General features: G+C 36.9%; 1 protein-coding gene across 1 annotated transcript in view; it reads right to left on the bottom strand.

Annotated features, from left to right (window-relative positions):
* The window catches only part of LOC150090095 (putative carbonic anhydrase 3), a 65585-nt gene that overhangs the window by 14516 nt on the left and 34420 nt on the right, over positions 1 to 16649 (bottom strand). The window contains exons 4-6 of the mRNA XM_090390172.1: positions 10892 to 11056; positions 10629 to 10733; positions 5225 to 5379 (exon numbers count right to left, since the gene is read on the bottom strand). Coding sequence (XP_090246298.1) covers positions 5225 to 5379; positions 10629 to 10733; positions 10892 to 11056 — 425 coding nt within the window. The remainder of the gene's footprint in view (positions 1 to 5224; positions 5380 to 10628; positions 10734 to 10891; positions 11057 to 16649) is intronic.

The raw sequence follows: 16649 nt of genomic DNA on the forward strand, positions 1-16649 counted from the left end.
ATCCTGTCCACCCCAGGTGCCTTCCTTACGTTTAACTTCAACAATTTCTCCTCCACTTTGCTCTCAGTTATTACAAAATCACTTAGCTCCCTGTTAGTGTTGGATAAACTTCTGGCACTCCCCCTCATTGAATAACTCCTCATATGTGAATGTAGATGCAAAATACTCATTCAGTTTATCACCTATCTGAGCATGATCATCAATAGTCATTGGACCACAACATAGTTGTGGTCCAATCTGATTCATCGTTTTCCTTCTAGAGTTCACATAAGTAAAGAACTCCTTGCTGTTTTTTTTTGCATCCTTTGCCAAGAATTTCTCATAATCTGCCTTCGCCTGCCTAACCTCCTTTGTGATTTGATTACAGACTAGTTTATACCTGCCATAGGCTTCTGTATCGCCTGATACTTTATATGCATCCCATACATTCTTCTTCTCTGCCAATAGCCTCATTAATTCATGTGACATCCATTTAGGCCTAAACGTTGAACAGTATTTTTTAGTTGGAATGAAAAGCCTAGTAGCCTCCAAAATTAAGTCCCTGAAGGCTTCCCATTTAGAATTCGCTGTTGGTAACATCATCAGTTGATCCCACTGTGCAGAATTTAAAAACTGTCTGAGACCGCTGTGGTCACCTTTATGAAAGCAAAAGCCCTCCCTTTAGCCTTGATGGTAGGTACATCTTTAAATAATTCCCACATCAATACATTGTAATCACTGTCGCCCAGCGGTTCCTTTATCTGCAGATTCTTAATGCATGAAAAATCACTGCTGATAATCAGATCAAGAGTATTACTCCCTCTGGTTGCCTCTTGAACATGTTGCAGTAGAAAACAATCATCCAATAAATCCACAAAAGTCTTGCTAGTGTGCGAGTGACCAATCCACAAGTTCCAGTCAATATCTGGAAAGTTAAAATCTCCCATTATAAGACATTCCGATTTACTGGCTCATTATACTCATCAGATTCATTAGGCCTATAACATACACCTACTTTCATTTTTACTTTCCCAGTGCTTATTTCATACCAAACACACTCAACACTACATTTTCCACCAACATCAATTGGATGCACTTCCTTAGATTTTATGTTTCTTAACTAACAGCATAACCCCTCCTCCCTTCCTATCCACATTGTACTCCCCAAATTCCAACTCTGCACTGCCTATATCTATGTGACACCAATTCTCTGAATTCTCAACAATATCAGCCTTTGATGTCTTCATTAGCACTTCAAGCTCATCAAATTTATTAACTATACTCCTAGCATTGGTGTACATGCAACTATACATGCACCTGTTCCTGCTCCTAGCCACCCTAACACAGCCCATGTATTTACTTGTTCCACTATGACTCCCAGCAGTACTGGAAATCTCCATTACCTTGCTTTCCAGTCTGCTGCCCATTCTAATAGAAACAGTGCAAGAACCACTTTTGCCTCTGCATGCGGCCACTGTTAACCTTTTATCTGTGTATCCCCCCCCATGCTAGCAGTTTTCCAACCCACCTAACACTGCCTCAATAGCATTAGCAAATATTCTTGCACCCTTTCTATTTAAGTGTATCCTATCCCTGTAGAAGCAGTCTCTCCTATCAACAAGCACAGACCAGGCTGAAAAAAATTCTACCCCTTGAGCCTTGCACAATCTCTCCAGGGCCGAATTGATTGACAGGGCTCTCATCATATACTTCCTCCTATCGTGTCTGGGCAGAATTGCAGACACTTTCACATTCAACCCTAACTAGCAACTTTTTTTTTCAACATTGACCTGTACCTGATGAGTAAATTTGCAGATCTCTTCCTCTTAATGTAAATAGTTCCAATGTATATAACAATATCACCTTTTGTGCCCTGAAAAGATGATATCCGCTGTACAATGTTATTTTGTTCTATTAATCACTAAATGATTTTAATCCAAACTTATATATTTATTTCCTGGTTTTCCAATGATGCAGTATTATTGCTGTATCATGAATCCTGGGCACGTAGGCCTTTTCCCTGAAAATAATGTATGTTGTTTGAAAATCTTTGGACTTCCCCTGAGTATTACTAGAACTGCTATTTTATTGATGTTTTTGAATTCTTTTAGTTGCAAATAAATACAGGCTGGAAGATTAATATCAAATAACTGCTCCCTTATATTAAAAAAAAAACAAAAAAAAAACAGTGTTTCAATTACTATGAGAAAATCATTTAAATTAAAAGTGGAAAATATTTTTCGCCAACGCAATCAAGATTCAACCAAGGTTTATAATAAACTTGTGCTTCTGAAGGATACAGCAAGAGTAGTTCTATAAATGAAATTGATACTATTGTAATCATTCATGAATTCTAATTTTAGAAAAAGCCTTGAGATCTAAAGTACAAGTGAGAAGAGCATGACCATAACGTAATGTATTACTGCACATGCTCATGCACCTAATAAAATTTCTCTGTTGAAAATACAAAAGGAGAACTCTCTTCAGATTCAGCCACTGCACTTCATTCCTTCAATTTAATTTCAAGTCATTCTTTTTGGAGTGTTGATAAAACAAACAAAGTACCAAGAATACTTAAACACAGTTTCTACCCAGACACGATAGGAAGGATTATATGCTGAAAGCCTTATGGATTAACTCAAGACTTGAGGGCATCTGCAAGGCTCTGGGGGAAATATTTTATCAGTGTGGCCTACATTTGTAGGTAGAAGGAATCTATTTTGTAGAGATGGTATTCATTTGAACAAAGGTAGTGTAAGGATTTTAGCCAATATCATTGAGGATACCCTAAGGGTTCAGAAAAACTACTAGTTAGGGAAGAGAAGGGTAATTTAGATCCACATTTATCTGATGATATGGGTCAAAGTAATGCTTGCACTCACCTTGTTAATTCTTGATTGCTGCCACAACAGCCGATGTTGAGCAATGTCTCAAATACGGAAGAAGATAAAGCTTGGGATACAAACTGAAATAACTTCAAGGGATATGTCAGGGTAGTAAACTATAGAAAATTACTTAATCTCAACTGTGTCTACAGTAATGCCAGGAGTGTTGTCAATAAAATGGCTGAATTTGAACTCGTGGTTAGGACAAATAATGCTGATATAACAGGGCTAACACAAACATGGTGCCACCCAGAAATTGGTGATGATGAGTTCCACTATGGATGAGTTCCACTATGGTATGTATTTAGGAGAGACAGAAGGTGTAGAGGGGTCATGCTTCTTATCAAAAGCAGCCTGAGCATGAAAACAGCTGTCGCTGAGTCTGAAGTTACATCTGCCAGCATAGAATCTGTGTGGTGGGAGTAAGTTGGAAGCAAAGGAACAATGAGAGTGGAAGTAGTCTACAGACCAGAAAATTATGAAGAATATGACAAGAGTCTTTACATGCAGACTGAATAGGCAAGCAAGTGGTTGTCATATGATAGGTGACTTGAATCTGCTCCAGATTGATTGGAATAAGTGGAAGGGAAACGTACCATGGGGAAAAACATTTTTAAATAAACTAGATGATTATTATTTGTACCAGAATGTTAGAGAAGGTACTAGGGGCGAGAATATTCTTCACCTCATCATTACTAATGAATCAGATGATATCACAGGGATTAAAGTACAGGAACCATTGTCAGGAAGTGATCATGTAATCATCAGTTGGAAGATGAAAAAAAATGTTGCAGTAGTTAAAGGTAAAGGCACATGTTTTAACTTCAGAAGAGGGGACTTTGACAGTTTAAGCACTATGTAGCATCTATGAATTGGATGGATTGCTGAGGGATGGTGAATACATTTGAATTATGGAATACTCTTAAAGCAAAAATTACAGAAGCCACAAATGCATTCATACTTTTAAGAAAATATTGTAGGAGGAGGAGAATGCCAAAATGGATTACTGCAGAGCTGGCTGGTCAAATAGAGCAGAAAAAGATAGCATAGAACAGTTACAGAGTGATGAAAAGTCACACTGTAACCGTGATGAATATACTCTGTAATTTTGAGGGAGAGTATAGTTGAGAGCAACCCTTTGCTCCATTCACTAATCTTGTTGCCCTTCTCTGCACTCGCTCCAGCAGCTCTACATCCTTTCTAAAATGAGGCCTCCAGACCTGTATACAGTACTCAAGGTGTGGCCTGACCATTGCCTTATACAAGGGAATAATTACCTCCTTATCCCTGCTAGAAAAATTCCTGTATATCATTGACAAGACACCATGAGCTACTCTTGCAGGCCATCTGCACTGCTCAGAAAACTTCATATCTGCCTGCACAATTACCCCTGGGTCCTTTTCATTCTCTACTGTCAGTGTAGTACCACAGAGTTGATACGTTACTCTGGGGTTACTGCTTCCCATATGTAGTACTTTACATTTGTCAATGTTAAACTTCATTTGCCACATCTCAGCCCATCTGCTCAACTTTTCTAGATCCTGTTGCAACAGCGTACTGTCATTAGTGTCCTCAACAACCCTGCCAACCTTCGTATCATCTGCAAACTTGGACATTAAGCCTGATATACCATCATCAATATCATTAATAAATACAGAAAACAACAATGGACCCAACACTGAACTCCACTAATAATATTAGTCCACGAAGAGCAGTGTCCATTGATTACCACTCTCTGTCTTCTCCCACTCAACCATCCCTTTATCCATAGCAGCAATTTGCCTCCAATGCCACACTGCTCCAATTTGTGCAGCAGTCTTCCACGTACAACAGTATCAAATTATTGAGAGGGAGGAAAATAAGAAGCAAACAATATTTGCATTTTACTATTACTGACATTTTTGCACAGCTAAAATAAAACCAAATATTCTGAAGGCTGTTAAATCAAGTAACTAATTAGTCTATTAATAATTGATTATAAACATGGAGTAATTAGATACAGAAGGCCAAACACTCTTATTTTTAAACTATAGTTATCAAATCGAAGGTAGAGATAAATAGCAATACTTTTTCAAGTATTAGTGAAGAGCATCCCTTTATTATATTCAAGGACAACCCATCCATATAGATCAACTAGGTGGTCTCCTAGGGTGCCAAGAAATCTCAGATACATTTGCCCTTGGGGCTGGGAGAAGGGGTTCCAATTTCCTGGTTTTCTTGGAGCAACAGTTAGTTGCAGTTAGTCTAGGGGGCTGCTCCTAATTATTCTGTATATATTCACAAAGCTTAGAGAGCAATCCAGTGACCTATAGTCAATGATCCATTAAACATTATTAAAATTGCAGACCAAGTTTACATACCTCTACAGGATAGAGTTTTCTATTAAGAACATGCTCTGCTCCATGATCATTGCTACTACCCCAGTGAAAGTGAAGCTGCTTAAACCTGTAGGGTGATGAAGGAAGGTCTCTACTAAAAATATAAGGTCTATATCCAGTTCCAAATATTACCATTGCTAAATCCAAAGAGAAAAGTAAAAAATTTTAAACATCACTTAATTCTATCCTTCCTCACACAGAGCAATTAACAATAATATTATTTACTAAGTCAATATCACTGAAAACTTTAATTTTATTAGTCACTGAATTAAGATTGTATTAATTTTGCTCATAATATTACATAAATATAACTGTCATAATTAATTAATATAGTCATAATTAATAGTCCTAAGTTCTGAGAAGAGAACACTCTAAGGCAGTGGCAACTGGCTATAAAGTGGCATTGAGCCATGGCACTGCTACAGTAACATTAAAAAAAAAAAAGTAAATATATTTTTGTATTTATTACTGATTTATATATACATTTGTTTATTTCCAATTTGTATTTATTTTGTAATTATAACTGATGTTATAAAATGATTAAATGTTATATTTGTAGGCCAATGAAGAAAGAATGCCCTTTAAAACTGGCTCTCATTGTATCCATACAGCAAATAACCAATTCTTTGGAGTGCTTACCTACCTGTAAAAACATAAGCAAAGCCACAGCAAAATCTGGCTCCAGTTTCTAATCTCATGTGGCTTTTGTTAATGTTTGTTAAAAAAAAATGCTTTTGTTAAAAAATTTATATAAAAAAACCATTAGCATTAGCATTAGTTGGGACATATGATGAAAGAAAGCAAGCTTATACAGCATCAGCCAAAAAAAAAAAAAAACAAAACAAAAAAAACCCTTTCCCATTTCATCCATCCAGTCACTCCAAATGTTTGTCTAGTTAAGCCTTAAATTTATTTAAGCTATCAACTTCCACAACAACAGATGGAAGTCTGTTCCAGCAATCAACTACTGACTGGCTAAAGGCAAGCTTCCACACATCTAGTCTACAACTGTCTTTCCTCCATTTGAATCTATGCCCCCTCAGGTTCATAACCTGAGCAAAAGGAAGAATTCCATCAGCATTGAGCCTGCTCAAATCATTCAATGCCTTATACACCTCAATCAGATCACCTCACAGGTGCCTAGTCTCTAGATGCTGCAACTTGCAGAACTTAAGTCTTTCTTGTTCCTCTCACCAATCTTGTTGCCCTTCTTTGTACTCATTCTAGCAACTCTACTTCTTTCCTAAAACGATGCCTCCAGACCTGTACGCAGGGTGGCCAACTGTCCCAATATGGCTCGGATTGTCCCGATTTAGAACTTTAAGCCCTGCTTTCTGATAATACCATCAATTACCCCTAAAAAGAGGAAAAACTGTTAATTTACTGATTTTATGTATTTTTAATTAATTCTTATTGGAATCTAATGGATGTGTTAAAAATTAATTCTAATAACAAGAGAAAAACGAGAATTAAGAAATCTTTTTTCTCTTTGTTGTTTTAAATTACATGTATAACGTATTAATTTATCAATGCCATACATTATTTTAGTAATAATTCTCAAATGAATTTTCCTTTTCTTGAATTGTTAAAGCGAAGTAATTTTGAAAATTAAATAAAAAAAAAAAAAAAAACAGTAATAATCATTTAAGATATCACAAAGTACAGTGCTTCATCAAAAAGAGTTATCAGCTTAATGAAAACTGTTTGGTGGAAAGCGAGAAACCGTCTTTTATTAGAAAATTTAGAAGTCGAACTTATGGTGAAAGAAAACTATAACGTGTCCTGTTCAGAATTTAAAAACTTTTTAAAATCTTCGGAAGGAGAAGAAATTTTAAAACTAGTGAAATCTAAAGAAAAATATATAAAGTAAACGTAGTCTTCCTCGCTATTTTTAAAATAACTGTTATAAATAATATTATAGTTTATATAGGACAAATACATATTAACAACAATCATATAACAAATAAATACTTTGATTGATTAATTGATAAAAAAATGTACTGTATTTTAATTGTAATTTCATATTTTTGTTTTACTTTTTGAAGAAAAAATGCTATACTACACATTTCATTTCAAGTTTTCCCGCTTGCCAATTTTCAAAATATGGCCACCATGCCTGTACGCAGCACTAAAAGTGTGGCCTGACCATTGCCTTATACAAAGGGATAATCACCTCCTTGTCTCTGCTAGCAAAATTCCTATATATCATTGACAAGACTCCATGACCTGCTCTGGCAGCCCATCTGCACTGCTCAGAGAACTGCATATCTGATTGCACAATTACTACCAGGTCTTTTTCACTCTCCACTTCCCTAAGTGTAGTATCACACAGTTTGTACGTTTCTCTTGGGTTACTGCTACCCATATGCAGTACTTTGCATTTGTCAATGTTAAACTTCAGATGCCACTTCTCAGCACATCTGCCTAACGTTTCTAGATCCTGTTAACAACCCTGCCAACTTTTTTTTCATCAGCAAACTCGGACATTAAGCCTAATATACCTTCATCGACATCATTAATAAATACACAAAACAACAATGGACCCAGCACCGAACCCTGGGGGACTCCACTAATAACATTAGTCCACGAAAAGCAGTGTCCATTTACTACCACTCTCTGTCGTCTCCCACTCAACCATTCCTTTATCGATTGTAGCAACTTGCCCTTAATGCCATACCGCTCCAGTTTGTACAACAGTCTTCCATGGTGCAACAGTATCAAAAGCTTCCCTGAAATCCAAGTATATGGCATCAAAATTATTTTTTGCATCCAGTTCCTTTTGTGACCACATTGTAGTATCCAATCAAATTGGTCAAACAAGACCTCCCCTTAACAAACCCATGCTGTGTCTGAACTATTACTGAAGTCTTGAATAGATGATGCTGCAATGCTTCTTTAACCAGTGACTCCATTATTTTCTCCAGAACAGAAGTTAAACTAACAGGTCTATAATTATTTGTGTCACCCTTTGAACCCCCTTTGTAAATTGTGGATACATTTGCATATCTCCAGTCCATGGGGAACTCCCCGGAATCTAAGGATGCTCCCATAATTATGGTTAAGGGTTTGATTACTTCCTTTAACATAACTGGATAGATTCCATCCCCCAGGTGCCTTTTTTATGTTTAACTTCAAGAATTTCTCATCCACTTTGCTCTCCGTTATTACAAAATCATTTATCTCCCTGTTAGAGTTTAGTAAACTTTTGTCCTCCCCTTCCTTACAGAATTCCTCATGTGTGAATGCAGATGCAAAATACTCATTCAGTTTGTCAGCTATCTGAGCAGGATCATCAACAGTCGAACCATCAATATCAAGTGGACCAATCTGATTCATCCCCTTCCTTTTAGAGTTTACATAAATAAAGAACTCTTTTCTGTTTTTCTTTGCATCCTTTGTCAAGGATTTCTCATAATCTGCCTTTGCTTGTAATCCGATTTCTCGTAAACTGCCTTCAATTTAAATTTATTCATCACCATCATACAATGATAAACTTTAAATGAGTGATGAAGCAGACCACTGCCATATTTAAACATTGTAGGAAAGCAATGTTCTAATTAAAAAAAAAAATTTTTGGCACTACCAGTTGAAATCATTAGCTGCCACTAATGCTTCTGAGGTAATGACTTTTAACAATTTTGCCTCCTAGTCCCCTCTGCTATCTTCTGAAATCTCCCCCTTTCTCAGAAAATATTTTACACTTTTAAGGATCATCAAAAATCATTAATAATATATTTATTTTGATAAGCCTACTGCTCAAATTTGTTCCTCAGTTCTATGAGTGGTATAAGCATTAGAAGTGGCAATTAATGCAAGAAAACAAGCTTAATGGAAATTTGTTCCAACAGTCAATTGCTCTCTGGATGAAAGCAAATTTTCACAAATCTATTCTGCAACCAATCTTTTTCAACTTAAATTTATGTTCCATTATGTGTATCATCTAAAAAGAATTAGGATCAGCATTTAATTTACTCAATCCATTTAAAAGCCTTAAACACTTCAATCAGGTTGCCTCACTTGTGCCCGATTTTCAGATGCTACAATTTGCAGAACCGAGGTCTTTCTTGTTAAGGGTATTCTTTTGTGTCCCTGACTAATTGTGTTGCTCTTCTCTACACCTGTTCCAACATACCCACATCCTTCCTAAAACGAGACTTCCAGACATATATGCAGTGCTCAAGATGTGGACAAGGAGATGATATGATCATATCCTTGTCCCGGCTAGCAAAATTTCTGTATATCATTGGTAAAACCTCATGAGTTTTCCTAGCAGCAAGTCTGCACTGCTCAGAGAACTGTATAATTACCCCAGGTCTTTTTCCTTCTTCATTATCTTGAGTGTGGTATTCTGAGGTTACTACTTCCACTTTAACCTAGAAACAAAAGCCCAGTCTTCTCCAAGGAACAAATGTGAAAATCATGATTATTGTATATTTTGATTCATAGGACATTGTTCATTTTTAATTTGTCCTGCATGGGCAGTGAACCACTACAAAATAGTTCTACAGTGAGTGCCCAATGCCAGAGGAAATGGCTGGAAAGTGGTCTTCAGGGAATTGGCACTTACTTCATGACAATACCCCTGCGCACTAAGTGCTTTCCATTTAAGGTTTTCTGAGGTGCACTCCATCACTGTGGTCCCTCAACTGCCATAGCTCCCTGCAACTTTTGTTTTTTGTTTTCGAAGCTTAATGCTCCCTTGAATGGTCACCAGTTTGCAATGATGAAGAAAATTATTCAGAACACAACACAGGAAATATTAACAATGCCAAAAGAAGCCTATCAGAAATGCCTCCAGATGAAGCTTACTGGCTATTTGGATATTCATCCAAATAGCCAGTAAGCCCTCATCATTTTACAAATATTAGTTGAATCTCTGAACTTTTTGATTACACCTATTACCTCATGGACAAAGTTCTCTTTTTTTTTAAGTTCTGGCATAATTGCTAAAAACTGAATTCTCTCTGCTTTCATTAAGAGCATGAGAAGCTCAAATGATGGGACTGGATACATCACACTTCTCACACCTGCTAACTCATAGAAATATTCACACACACATGCTTTACAATACAATGCCCTCTATATTTCTGTTCAGTATACACATGGCATAATGGCTAGTAAATATATATAACAATATATTAACACTAAATATATTATGCAAAAATAATTTTTGAGCCAGGAATATCGTTTTCTTTTTTTTTGCCAGTCATCGATTTGCTAACCATAAACACTTTCAGAAATGTAATCCCTACAATTGGCAAGGTATTGTATTATTATGGTATTTATTAATGAAGTGCTTCCTTTATATAATAGTGTAACTAAAAATAATGAGATATTTAATAATTATTATTATTGTTGTTCTACAAAGGGCAGGGTCCATGCATACACTCAACTACTGCTCCATATCTCCCTATCCTTGACCCTCGACCCTCTTCTTCATCTCTCCATATCCACCAATCTACTCTCAATTTAATAATAAACACAAAAATAACTAAAAGTGGAACAAAAGTATCTTTTCTTATTATTAACAAAAGTTAACAATATTTCAGCTAATTTACATATAAGATATGGCTTTACATGCACATAAAAATCACACACATGCACATAAAAATAACACACATGCACATAAATATATACACTAAATTTTACCTGTATGACCTGTATTTTTAAGTTTTGCTTCACAAAGAGCTAGGTCATAGCCTTCAAAATGTATGCATTCAAGTTTTTTTTCCTTTGCAACAGAGTAGGTTAAGGATATAGGTGACTGCTGTCTGCCATTACATGACTTACAAAAATTTGACCAATATTCAGGACCTATGGGAAATAAAATCATTATTATTTTCATTATCTAGTTCAGGAGTGACCACCCTTTGTTTCACTGCAGAACAGATGAAAATTTTATAATTGCCATGGGCAATTATAAAATTTGGTGCCTTAGTTATATGCCTCTCTGATTGACTTATTTGTGTCTCTCAAGGCTGCATTTTGTAACTGTACCACTATGCTAGGAATTATCTCCTGTACAGTTAAATAAGAATTAGCTTATATCTTATTATTATTATTATAAATTATCTTATGAATAAGTAAAATGTTTTTAGTTTCTCAAAGTTATATATACAGGGTGTCTCAAAAATATTGGTACAAACATTTAGGGGAGGTAGGTAACATCTAAAGGAATGTGAATCGCATAGGAACCCATAACCAGAAACGTCACCGTAAGTCTGTAGACGGCGCAGTAGTCGTTGCACGAAGAGCATGCATCGATATATGAACTGTGAGCTGGCAGACATGCACCTAGTGTATGGATTAGCAGAGGGCAATGGACGAGCCGCTCAATGAATTTATGGAGAACGCTTCCCAGACAGACATGTACCGGACCACTGTTTGTTCGCACATGTGCATCAAAATTTGTGCGATTATGGGTCACTTAGAGGTAACAGGAGTAGTGTGGGCAGACCACGTTCGACACGAACTCCTGCCATGAAAGAAAGTGTGTTGAATGCCGTCCAGAATAATCCTACTACCAGCACACGTGTCGTTGCCTCTGCCTTAGGAGTGTCTGGCATGAAGATTCCTTACACCTCCAAAGGGTTCAGTTACTGCTCCCTCCAAGATCATCCTGCACGTGTCGCTATTGCGCAGTGGTTCCGTCAAGAAATTGTTCAAGACTTGAATTTTCCAGCCTATGTTTTGTTCACGGATGAGGCTTATTTCACTCGGGAAGGCTTATTCAATCAGCACAATGTTCATGTGTCGGCTCAGGACAACCAACACGGTGTGCACCCCCATGCGGCACAACATCACTTCGCAATAAATGTGTGGGCAGGTATGGTTGGTGACTGCTTAGTCAGCCCATACCTGTTACCATCCCACATGAACTCCGCTAAACATCGGATCTTTCTTGAACAAGTTCTACCAGGGTTACTTGACGATGTTCCAGCAAATGTGAGATGCAACATTTGGTTTCAACATGACAGGGCGTCTGCCCATTATGGAAGGTGTGTTCGTGACCATTTGAACAGATGTTTTGGGCGTCGATGGATTGGCCGTGGTGGACCCGTTGCCTGGCCCCCACGCTCACCTGATTTATCGAGCCTTGATTTCTTTCTGTGGGGGGATCCTCATATCTATTGTGTATGAATCGCCTGTGGAGACGGAAATGGATCTCATGGCGAGACTCGTCTGTACTGCTGCTACTGTCAAAGAAACTCCAGGTGTGTTCAACCGTGTCCGCCCGTGTCTGCCAATCCATGCTGCGTCGGTATCACACATGCATTGTGTCTAATGATGGAACCTTTGAGCATCTGTTGTAACATCATTGAAATGCATCCATCTTGTACTCCATTGTTAATATTATGTCAAATAAATGTTTGCCACTAATTACTGTCTTGTGTCATTTCTGCTTCTTGTGCCTCTGCTACTACTTTCCCGTGACGTTTCCGATTATGGGTTCCTATGCGATTCACATTCCTTTAGATGTTACCTAACTTCCCGAAACATTTGTACCAATATTTTTTAGACACCCTGTATATATAAAAGGGAAAGTATAACCTGAATTTTATGTACATAATCAGCAAATGTTGTTGTTATTTGGTTTTTAGGAGCATTAGCAACTAAGGCCATATTGCTCCGGGGATATGCGGTGGTCATTCCTTGACCTTTTCGCATCCGCCGTATTTGGTGGCTCACGGGCTCGAACCCCGGTCTAATCAAGAAGCGTGTGCTATGCACTGCTGCTCCTGCCCACCTGGCTACGGAGGTGCCGCAATCGGCAAAAATGTGCTCAACCATCCATTATATGAATATTGAAATCATCTGGCCCAAACATGCATATATATGTTCAGAGACACAGATACATCAGTCAAACAGTAAACACAGCAGAACCTCAAATTGGGCCTTCTCAGGAACCAGCACATGCCACATTTTTGAAAATTCTGGTGTTTTGTTTTGGTTTTTTTTGAAGATTATATGCATATAATAAGTATTCAGGTAATCAGGGGTAATCTGTTATTTTTATTAGATAATACAGTAACTTTGATCCCTATGATCTCCACAGCATGATGATTGTTAGTGTTAAATCAAAATACTAACCTGTGCTGTCAGATTGGTGCAGTGGGTAACACAGTTTTCTAAGAAATAAAGGTCATAGGTTTGAATGCAACCTCCAGCAATGGTGTTGTGATTGTCCAATTTTTTAATATGACGTATAAATAGTGTGATATGATTACAGCAATCAAATTGCCTTAAAAACTAAATATATACTACTGAACTATTAACCTTCCATCTCATTTCCCCAATTTAAAAAGAACTTATGTGGCATCTCTGAGGTACCCTTTCTGTTTAAATTATAAAAAATAAATATTCAGCTTTTTTACAGAATTGAAAATGGTGATTTAATTATGATTTGCTAAAATCAGTTTAAAAATACTGAATTAAAATAAATGAGAAAAACCAATAACAATAAAGAAAGATTTTTTTATTTTTTTAGAATTTAAGGTCATTCATTCCACAAACTGAAACACATGCTCACGTGGCATCTGGCAGTTTACCATTAGCATTAGTAGACTGATGCAAGAAAGCAAGCTTATACAGCACCAGCCAAAAAAAAAAATCCCTTCCCATTTCATGCATCCATTCACTCCAAAAGTTTGTCTAGTTCTGCCCTGAATTTATTTAAGCTGTCAAATAACTGCTGGCTAAAGGCAAATTTCTACACATCTGTTCTACAACTGTCTTTCCTCAATTTGAATTCATGTCCCTTCAGGTGCATAATCTGAGTGAGAGAAAGAATCCCATTAACATTGAGCTTGCTTAAACCATTCAAGGCCTAATACACTTCAATCATATCACCTTGCAGGTACCTTATCTCCAGATGCTGCAAATTGCAGAACTTACACCTTTCTTGGTAAGAACAACTCTTTTGTTCCACACACCAACCTCATAGCTTTCTCTGTACTTGTTCCAGCAGCTCTACATCCTTCCTATAATGAGACCTCCAGACCTGTATGCAGTACTCAAGGTGTGGCCTGACCATTGCCTTATACAATGGGACAATCACTTCCTTATCCCTGCTAGCAAAATTCCTGCATATCATTGACCCCATGAGCCACTCTTGCAGCCTGTCTGCACTGCTCAGAAAACTTCATATCTGCCTGCACAATTATCCCCAGGTCTTTTTCATTCTCCAGTACCCTGAATGTAGTACTGCACAGTTTGTACATTACTCTGGGGTTACTGCTACCCATATGCAGTACTTTGCATTTGTTGATGTTGCCACCTCTCAGTCTATCTGGGTGTCTCCGTAGCCAGGTAGGCAGGAGCGGCAGTGCGTAGCATACGCTTCTTGATTAGACCTGGGTTCGAGCCCGTGACCACCAAATACAGAGGATGCGGAAAGGTCAGGGAATGACCACCGCATATCCCAGGAGCAATATGGCCTTAGTTGCTAATGCTCCTAAAAACCAAATAACAAACAACAACCTCAGTCCATCTGCTCCACTTTCCAAGATACTGTTGCAGTAATGTACTGTCACCTACAGATCCTTAATGCATGAAGACTTACTGCTGATAGCCAGATCAAGAGTATTTCTTCCTCTGTTGCCTCTCTAACATGCTGAAACAGGTAGAAAACAGCCGTCCAAGAAATCCACAAAAGTCTTACTAGTGTGTGAGTGACCAACCCACAGTCAACATCTGCAAAGCCGTCCAAGAAATCCACAAAAGTCTTACTAGTGTGTGAGTGACCAACCCACAGTCAACTTTTGCAAAGTTAAGTGGGCCAGCATTTGCTGGCCCATTCTATTTCCCTATACAGTATAGCTGTTTGGTATACTCATCACAGTTATTAGGCCTTTTAATAGAATTAAAATGCAATTCACAAAAGTAATCACAATGACCAGCATTTAGTACATATCGTATAGTGAATGGTATTTTATTATGGAGAGTCCACTGTAAAGTGATTTTATCATACAGTGAACCAATCGTAAAACTGGGGTTCACTGTATTCATGCCAAAACACCAATACAATAACAGTATGAGTATAAGTCGTAACTTACAAAATCACTAGCTAAACTTAAAAATAAGCTAACGAATGTGATTAAGGCTATTTAAGCTATTTGTAAAACACAATGTAATATGTTAATTAATCAAAAATACAGTAAAAATTTGCAAAAACTTATCCATTTCCATGAGCATAAAATTCTGCATCCTCGCACTAAGAGGAATTGATTTCATTTGCAAATTTAAAAAATAGCAAACAATGTTTAAAAGTAACACCTGTCAGACACCATATTAGCAACAGAAGTTTAAGTACTATACTGTGAATCAGTACTGAACATCTTGAAAAATTAATGATTTTATACATTGCAAATAAATAATAACAATGATACGCAGTCTATATGTAAATATGTCTAAATAAGTAAAACAGAAAGTGGTGTTTAGTAATTATTAAAGGAACATAATGCATAAATCTGACATCCCCAGTGCATTTTTTTTTTAAGTCTGGCTAACCTATCTCCCCTCTTCCCTTGTATAGTTGACTACACTCAGAGAAATATTCAAAGTGCTTGATTTTAGAAGATTCCAGATTTCTGAATACTGGATTTTTAAAGTTCTACCATATATACTTTTTATATTAACAGTGGCAAAAGCTCTTTACTAGTAATCTTATGAATGAAATACTTAGTTAACACAAATATAATAGAAATATAACATAACACAAGAAATAAAACACAAAAAAATGAAAGAATAAAATGTCATATTAATTAAATTTTTTGACTTGGATGTTTTTCGCAATGTAAAATGTTGCTATCTTGAATAGAGTGCTGTGGAGAAATGCTGAATCTACTAGTGTCATAGTGTCATCTAATTGGCTTGCATCTGTTTAGTTAAAATTGTGTTGTTAAAAATCAATCAATTATACAATTAATCAGTTGTATAAAATTGGAATTGATGGTAGTCCTGGAGCAATGTACATGGGCGTGCACATTGTGAGAGCTGGAGCTTATATGTTTCAACTATCCAGTCAACTATTAACTATTGTAACACAATAGTTAATAGTTGACTGGATAGTTGTAATGGTTACAATGATGTATTAACTCCTCTGGCCAAACAGATTATAATAAATAAATAATTAATTATTTATTTATTTATTTATATAAGGGGCTTAGAGGGGAACGGGTATTCTGTGTGTTATCAGACACTCAGTCTAAAACACTGATGGATCCAATATCTTTCTATTACAGAAGATTTAGGAGAAGTCTGTTTGGTCTGCCTCCCTAAAATCCACTCATGCACACCTTCTCGATGGTAAGCCCTGTTACATCACTTAGGAGGCAACAATCGTGTAGAGTGGTTCCCTTCAAGATGCCTGATCAGTGTGAAGAGGAAAAGACCAAACCCTCCAGCA

Source organism: Mastigoproctus giganteus, chromosome 2, assembly GCF_048544385.1.
Source record: "Mastigoproctus giganteus isolate SK-2022 chromosome 2, ASM4854438v1, whole genome shotgun sequence".
Lineage (NCBI taxonomy): Eukaryota > Metazoa > Arthropoda > Arachnida > Uropygi > Thelyphonidae > Mastigoproctus > Mastigoproctus giganteus.